General features: G+C 44.9%; 1 protein-coding gene across 2 annotated transcripts in view; it reads right to left on the bottom strand.

Annotated features, from left to right (window-relative positions):
• Positions 1-579: 579 nt before the first annotated feature.
• Pinx1 (PIN2 (TERF1) interacting telomerase inhibitor 1) overlaps positions 580-12,372 on the bottom strand; it is a 70,974-nt gene continuing 59,181 nt past the window's right edge. For both annotated transcript variants that reach the window (XM_004848446.4, XM_021261358.2), the window contains exon 7: positions 580-1,319. In XM_004848446.4, coding sequence (XP_004848503.1) covers positions 816-1,319 — 504 coding nt within the window. In that variant the 3' untranslated portion in view covers positions 580-815. The remainder of the gene's footprint in view (positions 1,320-12,372) is intronic.

The raw sequence follows: 12,372 nt of genomic DNA, 5'->3' as shown, positions 1-12,372 counted from the left end.
GAGGCAGGCCGGCAGGCGGCCATGGTGCCACAGACACAAGGCACACCATCCAGCTAGGGCAGGGCTGAAAGGTGTCTGACTATTTATAGATGTATACTTTTAGCTCTCCAAAGGCAGTCCCGGCCAGGAGAGGGACTTCGAGGTGTACTGGTTTCACAGTCCAAGCTGCTCAGTACTTGGACCCTCCTGAGGACCCCCTGACCTGATACTACACCTAAGGCAGAGCCTGTGGTGGGTGGCGTTGGATGACAGCTGCTGACTGTCCCAGGCTGCGACACCCAGCAAGGACAGCTGCCCCACCAACCCAGAGCACAGCACACAAAGCCCCTCACCTGGGAATGCAGTCCCGTAATTCCGACTTGGCAGAGATGTGCAGCTGGCTATAGAACAGAAGGAACTCTCTGAATGCAAACTATGGCCTCTTCATGCCTTAATTACATGGAGTTCTTCAGGAGGAAGCACAAGTCCCTGTTCCCGAGGGAGGTCTGAGCCAGAGCACACTGACAGGACAAGGGTGCATGCGCACGCGCACACACACACAGATGTGTGCATTCGAATGAGTACAGACAGACGCTCATGTGAGAGGCTCAGAGTTTAGAAAGATTTATTTGTCCGGAGAAGCACGGTCTGGACAGCAGAGACTGTTCTCCCGGAGGTAACGGGGAGTGTGGTGAGAGGACCAGACGCGGCACCTCCCGGCACATTGGGAGCTGTGCCCCCGCGGCACGGGGTTAACTCTGCTGACTTCAGGCCAGAGAGCACCCGCACGGCAGCTCCTGACAGTGCAGTGGTCAGAGGTCCTGGCTGGAGAGAATTCATCTGGAAGCTTTCTTCTTCTTCTTCTTCTTCTTCACAGGGGATTCATCCGGTGCAGCATCGGCAGCTGCCTCTGCTGGCTGCTGCGGCTTGGTCTTTGCTCTCTCCTTTCTGGGCTTCTGGGCACACTCCCGGTCACCGGGGCCTTGCGCACAGTCCTGAGCGGCCTCACCGCCCCAGGGGTTTGCCGGCTGCCGCTGGGCCCCGTCTCCCTTCTTGGTCACACGTCCCTGGCTCGGCTCTTCCTCCCGCTTTTGCTTTTTAGGCAGCCTGGCCTTGGTTTGGGGATAATTCTCCACATCTTGATCTGCTGCCTCTCCGGTTTTTTTCCTTCCCCTGTTCCATCCTACATGGGTCTCTGAAAGGCCAGGCTTGGGGATGGGGTCCTGTGGCTTGCTCCTCAGCTGGGCCATGCGATGGGAGAAGTACTCCTGGATGGTGAGGGTGCTGGTGGTCATAGGGGAGGTCTCACTCCTGTCCTCGGTGGCGGGGCAGCACTCATCCTGGGTGGGGAGAGAGTTAAAAGTGGTAAGCACCAGCTGTCCACTCTGCATGGCAGCCAGGACTCCACGCAGAGCCTGCACACTCGCAGTTAGGAGAGCGCCTGGGAGCCGCTGCCTGCTTCCCCTGGCCACACGCCCTCTGGCTGAGGCCCAGGGGGGATAGTAGCTGGACAGACAGAAGCTAATTTAGGGTTAGCTGACAAGCCGCCCAGATGGATTTGAGTAAACACTTCCTTAGGAACAACACTATAAATAGTGATCCCAGTCCCCAGGGTCTCCCATAAAAACCAGGGTCACAGAAATTCGGAGCTTTGTGGTTTGGATAGACACTGATTTCTGCTCCCTCGTGGAGTACACAGATATGTGTGCTGATCTAGAAACAGACAGCACGCGTACGGGCTAACTGTCCCCAAAGGGCAAGAGCCGACTCCAACCCATGTGGAGAAGGGCTTCTTCCTCTTCACCATGCGACATGCAGCCACTGCGGACCCCAGATCAGGACTCTACCAACAACTGTAAATGTAGCTGGCAGTGCTCTGCTTATGTAGCTAACTCACCTACCTATAAACCAACATGGTAAAAACAGACCTTGTGCTTTCTTGACTTAGTGGCCCTCAAAAAAACCAAAAAAGCTCAGTGGATTCAGAAGTAGCATCCTGTTTGAAATTCCAGTAGAATCAGGAACAAATGGGGCCTTGTGTAGCCACTGTCCCATTGCATTAAATGCTACCGTTCCACGTCACCACTTATCAAATCAACACTGACCTTATTTTTTTTTGACTCTGAGTTAAAAAACAAAATCATGCATTAAAATTTGGAATTTCAAAAATAAGACACAACATGTGGGATAAATCAACCAAGTTTTGGGAAAAAGTTTCAGTGATCTATTAGCATTCATTTTTTGCTGGAATCCTACCAGGCAATTTTGCAGAGGGTAGGGGGGCTGCTGTAGGAGACAGAAACCAGGTCACTCTGTCCTTTTGTTCCTCACATGCTGAATAAGGGCTGAAACTGTACCGCAGGATGAGACACCTTCTCAAGACTCTTGGTGCTAGCCAGTCAATCCCAGGCGATGGACAAGAAAGATCTTGCCTCCCGTAAGGGCGCACACCCTAGTCACACAGGGACACGGGCACTGGGCAGGTGGCCTAGTTACGGAACAGGTCTTGGCGATAGTTGCCTGCCATGAGCGGGTCCCTCTTCTGGCGTGCATTTGTGAGTTAGAAATTCACATTCAAGTCATATCCTTCAGATATGCGTGCTGTGCTTATGTATTTATTACCATCTGCATTCCTCCTCCTCTTACCAGTTTGAGTGTAGGAACTGACTGCTGCTATTAGTCATGCATTTAGTTATTAGGAAACCCAAGACCATTTTCTAAGTCACTTATTGGACTCTGTGGATCTTTCTAATGCTAGAAAGTAGGAACGCTGCAAATCGACTCTTGTAGTGCTAGGAGTCCGACAACCCCAGGTCGCAGCACACCGAGCTCAGCAGGGCAGGGAGACAAGCCAAGGGCCCAAACCCAAGCCCTGTTCATCCGTGGGAAGGTGCAGACAAAATGACTTGCTGGGACAGCTGCTCAAGGTCGGGCAGCCACCTTTGCACTACAGGAATACATCCTCGCTGAAAAACCACGGACTCAAAGGAGAAGCATACTGAAAATCCAACTCCTGCCGGAGCACTGCCCAGGACTCACGTTCCACACACTTGAAATCAGAAACGTGACTTTACTAGAGATTATAACCCCTGGTTCTGTATTCTTGGCCTCAGCATCACATGGCAAAATACATACGTTTTCAAGAAAACAAGCACTTTTTATGTCTGGTCTCTTTTATAACATGAACAAGTACTGAAAAAAAAAATCAGTTACTGTTTAACCTATTTTGAAATAGAGACAACTTGGCATTTTCTCATATTTCCACTAAGCACATAACACAACCTCAAAAAAGTATGTAATACTTAAATGTGACTTTCACTATTTTGTAAACTTTGAGAGTCCTAGTTTGCTAATGGTATTCTGTAAACGAGTAAAACAAATTTATAAGTAACATGAAAACTTTAATTCCATATAAAATGCCACTGGGGAAGTTGTGCCTGACTCATCATCTTGCCAAACATTTGATTTAACCTCAGGAAATAATCTCTTTTGAGAACTCCAATTCCTGCTGTTAATTAATGGAAGCCCTCAGACAAAGCCCAAAGCCTCTTGGGCCTCAGTTACCCAATCAAGTAAAATAAGCAGGCTAAAGCAGGTGCCTTCTAAGGTCGCTGCAGGCCTAAAACGTCCTGGTCTCGGCAGAGCCGCGTGGGCTGCCCGTCAATCACTGCTCGGTGCACACAGCAGAGATGGCCCGAGGAGGCCAGGAAGTGGGTGGGTGGCAAGATGAGCTTGGCCACGGAAACGACCACCCGACGTCAGGCCCAGCTGAGGAGGCCCTATAGCTACACTCTGCCGCCAACCAGACTCACGTGCAAGAAAGCGTCTGGCCCAAGTTCCCACCCAGTATGATTGTTCAGGAGAGCAGGAGAAAACTGTTTAGTACTGAATAGCATGTAAGAATTCGTTTGAAAGAACTGCTGCTGTATAGAAGCTAAAATCAGTAAAGTTCAAAAACTGAAGTGACTATTAACTAGAACAGAAATCTATTTTAAATCTAAGTCCTAGAAAATCATCCTGATACTTAGCCTTCTAAGAAAAGGGGTAAGAAGCTAGAACTTCAAATTCCAATGTTGCACTTTTGAAGGTTCTCTTTTTATGTATCATGGCTTGAAAATCTCTACTGATCCTTCATAGACCCTAAATTTTTTTCTGAAACGGTCGGTTGTGGGTGGAGGAAATACTAATGAGCTAACAGGCTGAAACTGGAAAGTGGGTGCTTCTGAAAGGAATGAGCTGGCAACTGGTCTCTCAGTTTTACACCTCTGCAGTTCACGATCCCTCTAGTCCTGCTCTTTTTTTTTTTTTTTTTGGTACCGGGGATCAAACTCGGGTCCTTGAGCTTGCGCAGCAGGTGGCGAAACCACTGAGCTAAATCCCCGGCCCTCCTGTCCTGCTCTAAACCAAGTCTCACCCACTCTCTCTCTCTGCTGACAGCTTTTCCTGCAGCACAGGGAGGGAGTCACACATGGGAGAGCCTTGTGGGATCCCAGCTTCCCATGGGTGGGGCCAGTGCTGGGGACAGGTTGCCCTCTCACTCAGTGGAACTCTGGGCAGGGGATGCTGTACTTAACTGTCCGTGGCCATCGGCACACCTAGACAAGGAGCTTTTCAAAGAAAGGATTCATCAAATGGGAGGAGAAATGGTTAGAGAATTAGCAAACATTTAAAAATCACTCTCTCTACATTTGTAATATATGCACTGTTCTACCTTCCCTTTCATTAGTAAGAAAGATACAAAGGCAAACACAGAGAAATATCTTGAGATATTTTCTACATGTTTCTAGCAGTGACTCTTCTTTTTGAAATATAAAATGACAGCTTCTTGTACTGTTCTAAAAAAGTAGTTTGATGGGTTAATCTTTTTTGTTCACTTTGTTCAGAGCTGATGAGTAGTACACAGGATGTGCTACAAATTTTTGATGATTAATTTTCCCCCAGTGATAACTAGGACCTCAATTTCTACAGATTCAACATGTATTCTATGGATTAGAACCCAGATCACTCAAGGCGACCTGCTTCCCACTTCACAGAACCTTGACTGTTTGAAGCCAGAAGAGCCAGAGGGATTGCTATGCTCCATCACATGACCATGTGTATGCACCGAAGACGACAGCCACCATCAAAGACCCCGGCACTCAATATGCTGTGGCATCTTAAATGATTTCACTGCAATCCAAGAAGCATTCTCTCCATTTTCCAGTGGAAGAAGTGAGACTTGAGTCACTGCATCTGTAGGTCTCAGGGCTAGGAACTATTAGGAGTGGAACATGGCCCCAGGCCAGGGGTACAGCCTGTTCTCCTCCAGTACGGTGCCCTGACTGCTCCTCAGCAGCGGCCTCACCTGTCACCTTTTCTCTCCTCAGAAGCCACCCCAACACTAAAATATATGATTATAAAATTCCGGGATGAAGGTCCACACTCAACTTTGAGTATGGCAGACATTAATGGACGCAAGTTTCAGGGAGAAAAATTGTCAAAGAGAGACTACTTTTTAGAGTTAGAGAGAGAGAGAGAGAGAGAGAGAGAGAGAGAGAGAGAGAGAGAGAGAGAGAGAGAGAAACTATCTTATCTAGGTTGCAATTCATGTAAATAATACCCTGAAGCCCAGGCTTAAAAGTTCTGTAATTTGTCAAATTAGCATTCCAATTCTCTTGACAAAGTCTGACAGGAAACACTCAAGTCTAACTGTCTACCCAGGGTAAGAATCCCTGTAGGACACATGCTAGATAACCTCTTGGACACTTCCATGCAGAGATGGATTACTCTGGGGGCTAGTCCACCCCACAGTTAGCTTTCTCTGACTCAGTGTCCTCTTTAGCAATAGGTTGATTCAAGGAGTACATGGATATATACTAGGAGAATCCTAATCTCTAGCAACTTGGAATCAATAATGATGAAACAAGATAGCGGATGCAAAAGAAGGATGACCTTGCAGAAAGAGGCCCATAAGATATGAATTATATACACCACAACCCTCTCAGGTACCTGAAGAACACCTGAAGGCACACATGTCCAGTTTCTCCAGTGTCTACAGGAAGATGAGTTTGCTGTTTCTTTTAGACTCCTATCTGGAGTCTTGGCATCTCGTGGTCTGGGAGAAGCTCCTCTGAGCTACAGAGAACTCTGCTCTTATGTCATTCAGACGTGTACACTGAGATGGCTTACCAGTAAAATGTTCAAAGAGAAACGAGTCTCCTATCACTCTCAGAAGAATGTTATCAGTCTTGTTTGGGACAGCCAAAGGATTAAGTTTGCAGAGAGCTCAGTGAGGCATTTGGAGCAGATGTGCCATACGTGTAAAATCTGACTGCTCACAACAGACACACCCACCCAGGGATAGTAGGGAGAGGCAAAGCCCTTAGCTCACTGGCCTATCTCATGTGCTAGGGCTGCTCACAAGTGACTGGACAGTGCAAGCTCTCTGACTTACACGGGAAGAGCCAAAAGTCATGCCACAACGGTCATCCTTCAGTGAGCTTTTCTCATCAAAGGAAAAAGCAGACACCCAGAGCTCAAGAGCAGTGAATTTAGCAACTGCAGCTATTAGTTCGATGGCTATTGGTTGTGATGAACCAGTGCTCACCTCCACCATGGTTTGTCTGTCATCAGCATGTGCTGGATTAGTCTGTGAAAGGTTAGGAAAGCTCGGAGAGCAAGTGGTTTGAAAGAACATCCTGTACATTTCCCGAACTTTTTAGTAAGACAGCTCTGACAAACCCAAGTGACGTATTGAAGATCCTGGGGAGATCGAAATTGTACCCGCCCACTGGATACAGGGCTTCAGAGGTAAATTCAGGTGTGAAATGACTTCGTGTGACTTGTCATGATGCCGGTACTGCTGAGTCTGTCTGCTGAGTGTGTACTTTAACCCCTTTTCCAACAGAAGGGGCAGGTGAAATGATGCAGTCACTTGCCACCCAGGCCTGAAATGTCATTCCAGATCCCTCATTCACAGCCATGCACATCACTTTCTTGAAGATCAAGTTCAAGATTGCTTCCTTCAACAAGCCTGATCCCTAGTGGACCATCCTTTCTTGTTTACTTCCTACAACCAGGAATTAATTGCTTCTATTATCTGTTTTTGTAACTTGCTTTGCAAGCATATTCCCGGGAAATAATAAGCTTCCTGAGGACAGGGACCTTTTTCCTCTGTATTCAGCATAGTCTCCAATGAGGACAAGAGCACGCTGCATGCTGGACAAAAGCCCAAGACACCAAACCCGACTGGATCAAGGCTGGTAAGAGCTCGCAACACCACCATGGCACCCACCACCAAGCCCCCGGGCTTGGCTCTGTTGACATAGATCTATCTGCACATGAGCCAGGTCTAATGTCAAGGGTAAGAAACAGAGAATCTACATTTTACAGTAGAGAGTCTTTCCATCAAGAGAAAACCACTTACTTCTACTCAGAACCTTGCCTTATGATACAAAATGCTTCTCTAACTACTGCAAGGGACATATGAATTCCACTGGATGTGATCCAATAATTTATTCCCTGTGGCCCTCTGGTTCCCCATGGGAACCAGATCAAATGATCCATATATCTCTCCTCTGGTCTATTATTCCACCTGCTCCACAGTCATCTTCCAGGAGTAAGTCACCTGGAAAAAAGCAAGAGGCTATGAGAACTGTCACACTTGTTCTGTGGGAGAGGCTGAACACAAGCCACAGCATACATCGGCTGAACTGATCTTACCAGATGGTTTGGGAGCAAGAGAGTTCTAGGGTGCACAGGATGCAAAGGTGAAGAAGTCAATGCAGCCTACTTTGGATCTTAGTGTGAAAACTCAAGCCGGGAAAGCTTCTAGTTCTGAGTCATCACTGGGTCTGCCACCAAGGCTGGTAAGGCGACAGTTCTAAAATGTTAGCCAGCAGGCAGGGATCATGCCACTGCGCTGGCACTTCTTTCCCTGTCTGTCATGACCTCTTCATGGTTTCATGGATTTCCTTTGTGGTTTCCCAATAATTGAAAATATTCATCTCTTTTGGCAAAGAGTTATTTTCACACTCAGAAAAAGTTTACCCAACTGTGAAATCCCGTACTTTTTAAAAGACATCCATCACTCACATTTGGAATTAGGCTAACCACACAAAGTCTCAGTAATAACACAGCTTAAGGAATCTGACAGAGCGACACAATCACTTTTAGCATTAGCAAGTTTGCAAGAGTCAAAAAGAAATAGAAATCCCAACTGAAGAGTTTTGATTGAAAGCAGTTAAAAATCAAAACTATGCCAATGGAGCAAGAATTGTGCTGCAAGTAACTGGCAAACACACAGAGGAATTATGCATGCATGCACATGTGCAAACAGCATAGGAACCCACGGCCCATGTTAGACAACAAACTATGGCTTGGGGCCTGTCTGCACACCGCATAAGGTAAGAATTACCTTTATACTTCTAAATAGTTGGAGTAGAAGAGCAAAAGAACATTTGATGATGTGAAAATTATATTAATTTCAAATATCACTGTCTATAAAAATCTGAATTTTCCAGTAAAAAGTTTTAAAATCTATTTTTACAAGTACACATAATAGGTACTAAGTATTCGCTGAATGAATTTATAAGATATGGTCTGCTTTTGTAAGTAGTGTGCTGCTGGCTTTAGAAGCATCAGATGCTGTTTAAGAACATACCTGTGCAGGCACACACAGAGTCCCCTTTATCTGCGGCCTTTCTTTCCATGGTGCTGTAGTATGAATGCATCCCCTAGTTTCATGTATTGGAAACTTCATCCTCAAATTTCTATACTGATGGTACTTGGTGGGGGTCTTTGGGAGGGCAGGGTTGGATGAGGTAGTGAGGGTGGAGCCCCTGATGGGATTAGTGGCTTTTTAAGAAGATGACCTGAGCTCACAGGCTGGTTCTCTCACCGTGTGACACCTCCCATCATGTCAGGACACAGAAGGAAGGCCCTCATCAGACGCTGGCACCTTGATGCTGACCTTCCTAGTCTCCAGAACTATAAGAAGTAAGATCTTTGTTCTTTGTAAGTGACCCAGTCTCGGGAATTCTGTTATAGTAGCAGAAAACAGAGTAAGATGTGGTTTCAGTATCCACAGTCAACTAAAGTTTGAAAATATAAATGAGGAAATTTCAGAAATAATTCACAAGTTTTAAACTGCTTGCCACTCTGGGGAACGTGATAAAATCTCATTTTCCATCATTCCTGGAACACAAGTTCATCCCTTTGCCCTACGCTGTATACACTGTTTGCATGTGAATCACTCTGATAGTGTCTCAGTTACCAGATCAACTGCTACAGGATCACATGGTCTGTGTTCAAGCAATCCTTGTTTTTCTTAACAACAGCCTCAAAGCATAAAGAAGAGCGATGCTGGCAATTCAGATATGACAAAAAAATCTTTCCTTTAAGTGAAAAGGTGAAAGTTCTTGGCTCAGTAAGGAAAGAAAACATTTACTGAGGTCGATAAGCTCCACAGTAAAAATGAATCTTCTACCGATGCAAGTGTAAGAAGGAAAAAGAAGTTCCTCCTGGTTTTGCTGTTGGACCCCAAACTGCAAGTTACGGCCACAGTGCATGGCAGGTGCTCAGTTACAATGGGAAAGGCTTGGTGCTATCCGAAGTTTGGGAAGTCTTGGAACATAACCCCCTTTCTGTGTGCCTGTGGAACTGGAGGGCACTGGGCTTTGAAGCCTTCAATCTCAAGTCTCTTGTCAGGGACAAAAATGCCTGCCTTGATGAATTATGTCAGTGAATAGGAGCGTCGCCGATAGCTGCTGGCTGCTAAGCAGCAAAGGATGAAAGTCAGGCAAAATGTTAGGTTATGAAGAGCTCTGGTGTCAAAGAGAACTCACAATGACCTGCAGTATGCAGACACCCACTAATAACCAGACAGCAGAGCTTGGCTATGAATTCAAACTCAGAAAAACAAACTGGACAGATCTGAGGTGGATGATGGAGACCGTGGAAGCACAGTATTTTGCTTTTCTCTAGCCTTTGGTAGAGAAAATACAAACAATGCCAGATTCCTCATATGAATGCCAATGTTAACAAAGCCGATCATTTTCTTCCTCTTTTTCCATTTGCCTACTCAGCTGCTCAAATTACCACTCATTAAGAAAAGCCAACATAAACATGTTGTAAAGGGATGGCTTTCCATGGCAACAACTTCTCAAGTAACTAACATCACAACACATACAAGAGTCACACTGCCTCTGGGGAGAAGAGGGCAGAGAAACGCAGCAGGTTTCCTGCCTCGTGAAAAGATCCAGGGCTGGAAAGCTGCAGCCACTTGAGTGACTCAAGTGATGATGCCGACGCTTGGCCAGACTGGTCATCGGAAGATAAACGAGGCTCCTGCAGAGCTCGATGATCAATATGGCACAGGCTACAACTTCTCTGAATGAAGTCTAAAAATGCTCCAAACTGACCATGTTTTCTAACTCTAGGGCAGCTGGTTCTCTCCCTGCTCTCCAGAGGCAGGGCTATGGCTGTTACCCATGCTGAAGGTGAGGGCTCAGATCTCAAGAACAGAAGCAGAGGGCTTAGGAGGCTCTGCCTCCTCCTGCTCTCCACAGAAGCCTTGAAGAATCCTGAAAACTCAAATATGGGGTCTTTATTACAGAATGCAGAGCAGGCTGAAATGATTTTAGATTCTTTACAGAATAAGATCTTTTTAAAGCATTAATGCTTTTTAGAATATTCACGATTATTTTTAAGATAAAGGTAACTTAATTTAGGCTAAGGTAGCCAGCAAGAAAAACATATCCCTTCTCTCAATTCTTAGTTGCTATGAAAGTAAGGCTAATTACAGATATTCCTCATTTAACAACTTACCTGTTTAACAACTGTTCAGACTTACAACCAAGGCACGTTGTTCCGAATTATGACCTGCCACTTGGACTTACGACCTGTTTTTCAATATACATCTTGTACATCTTGTTTATAGCACCTCAGTGTCTTTTTTTGTACACTATACCTTGTTTACAGTACTGTACTAGAATTTTTGCTGATTGTACTGAATAGTACAGTACTATGGTTTTATGTTGTTATACATTACAGTACAGTGCTGCACTAAGAGTTATGCAAATAAAAGCAAAGTCATCAAGTTGGAGTTTCCTTTGGGCTTTTTGTTCCAAGTATTGTAGTGGACATACAGTGGACCCTCAAGTTACCAGCCTGACACAGGAACAACTTGGGTTAACTAGATTAATAGAAGACTCATTGGCCTCTTGTTATCTACAGCATGTACCCAGATAAACATCCAGATCTCAGTTGTACTGACTTACAACCAGCTCTCAGGAACTGAGACCAAGTTCGTAAGTCAAGGGCCCACTGTACTACGTACATACAAATCCTTATTTAGCAACCAATTCATTTAACGACCTTGTCACTGGACCTGAACGTGGTCGTTAAACAAGGAATGTGTGTAATACTACTTTCACAAACTAACTCATCAGAAATCAATGTAACAAAAATATTAAGGAAATATTTTAGGAGTAAATTTGGTAGGGAAAAATTATTATATGATCAAAATACATGGAAGTTAGTAAGAATGTTAAAATTCTGAACTCAATGAGTCATGTTTAAAAAGTAAATGGTACAAAATACACTGTCCCACATTAAGTATGGGTATTATCACAATTAAAAAGTACAATGGAACAGTTCACTTTTCAAATTAAATAATATCCAAATGAACTATTAATTTATTCAAGAAAAGCCCTGATCCATACATTGAGATTACAATTCCAAGGATAGCATAGAAAATAAAGTTGCTGCTACTAAATAATCCAACAATGAGTATTTTTCTTGATTTTATATATGCTATAAATGAATGTATTCATTTATTTATATTTAGACAGGGTCTCAGTACGTACTTCAGGCTGGCCTTGAACTCCACTATGTAGCACAGTCCTCAAACTCACAGCGATCTTCCTGCCTCAGCCTCCCGAGTGCTGGGATTACAAGTGTGAGCCACACACCTGGCAACCTTTTATTTTATAAGTGAGAAAGACATTAAAAGTTTAAATTAAAAAGATCAAGAAATGCTGTCTCCCTACCTGCTCAGAGTCTCAGCCCTGGAAGCCAAGACCTGGCTCTCAAGTGTAACAGAGCAGTCTGCAGTCCGTCAGGTCCAAGCTTGGGAAAATTCAATGCCCTAACCAGAGTGCTGTCTCAAACTAATGGGGGTGGAGAACTAGGTTTTTTGATGGTTTTGTTTTCTGCCTTTCTATATCTCCAACTGATTGTGGGCCAAAATTTTTGTAAATTTTTTTAAATTAAAAAAACCAGAAATGGGCTGGGGGTTTAGCTCAGTGGTTCCAGCACCTGCCTCAAAAGTGCAAGGTCCCGAGAGTTTGATCCCCAGCACCAAAAAAAAAACAACCCAAAAAACCCAGAATTACTGGTAATGTGAAAATTCTC

Source organism: Heterocephalus glaber, unplaced genomic scaffold (assembly GCF_053883595.1).
Source record: "Heterocephalus glaber isolate CG9 unplaced genomic scaffold, H.glaber_assembly_v1.0 deba00001460, whole genome shotgun sequence".
NCBI classification, from domain to species: Eukaryota; Metazoa; Chordata; class Mammalia; order Rodentia; family Bathyergidae; genus Heterocephalus; species Heterocephalus glaber.
This window is presented reverse-complemented; position numbering and strand designations above follow the sequence as displayed.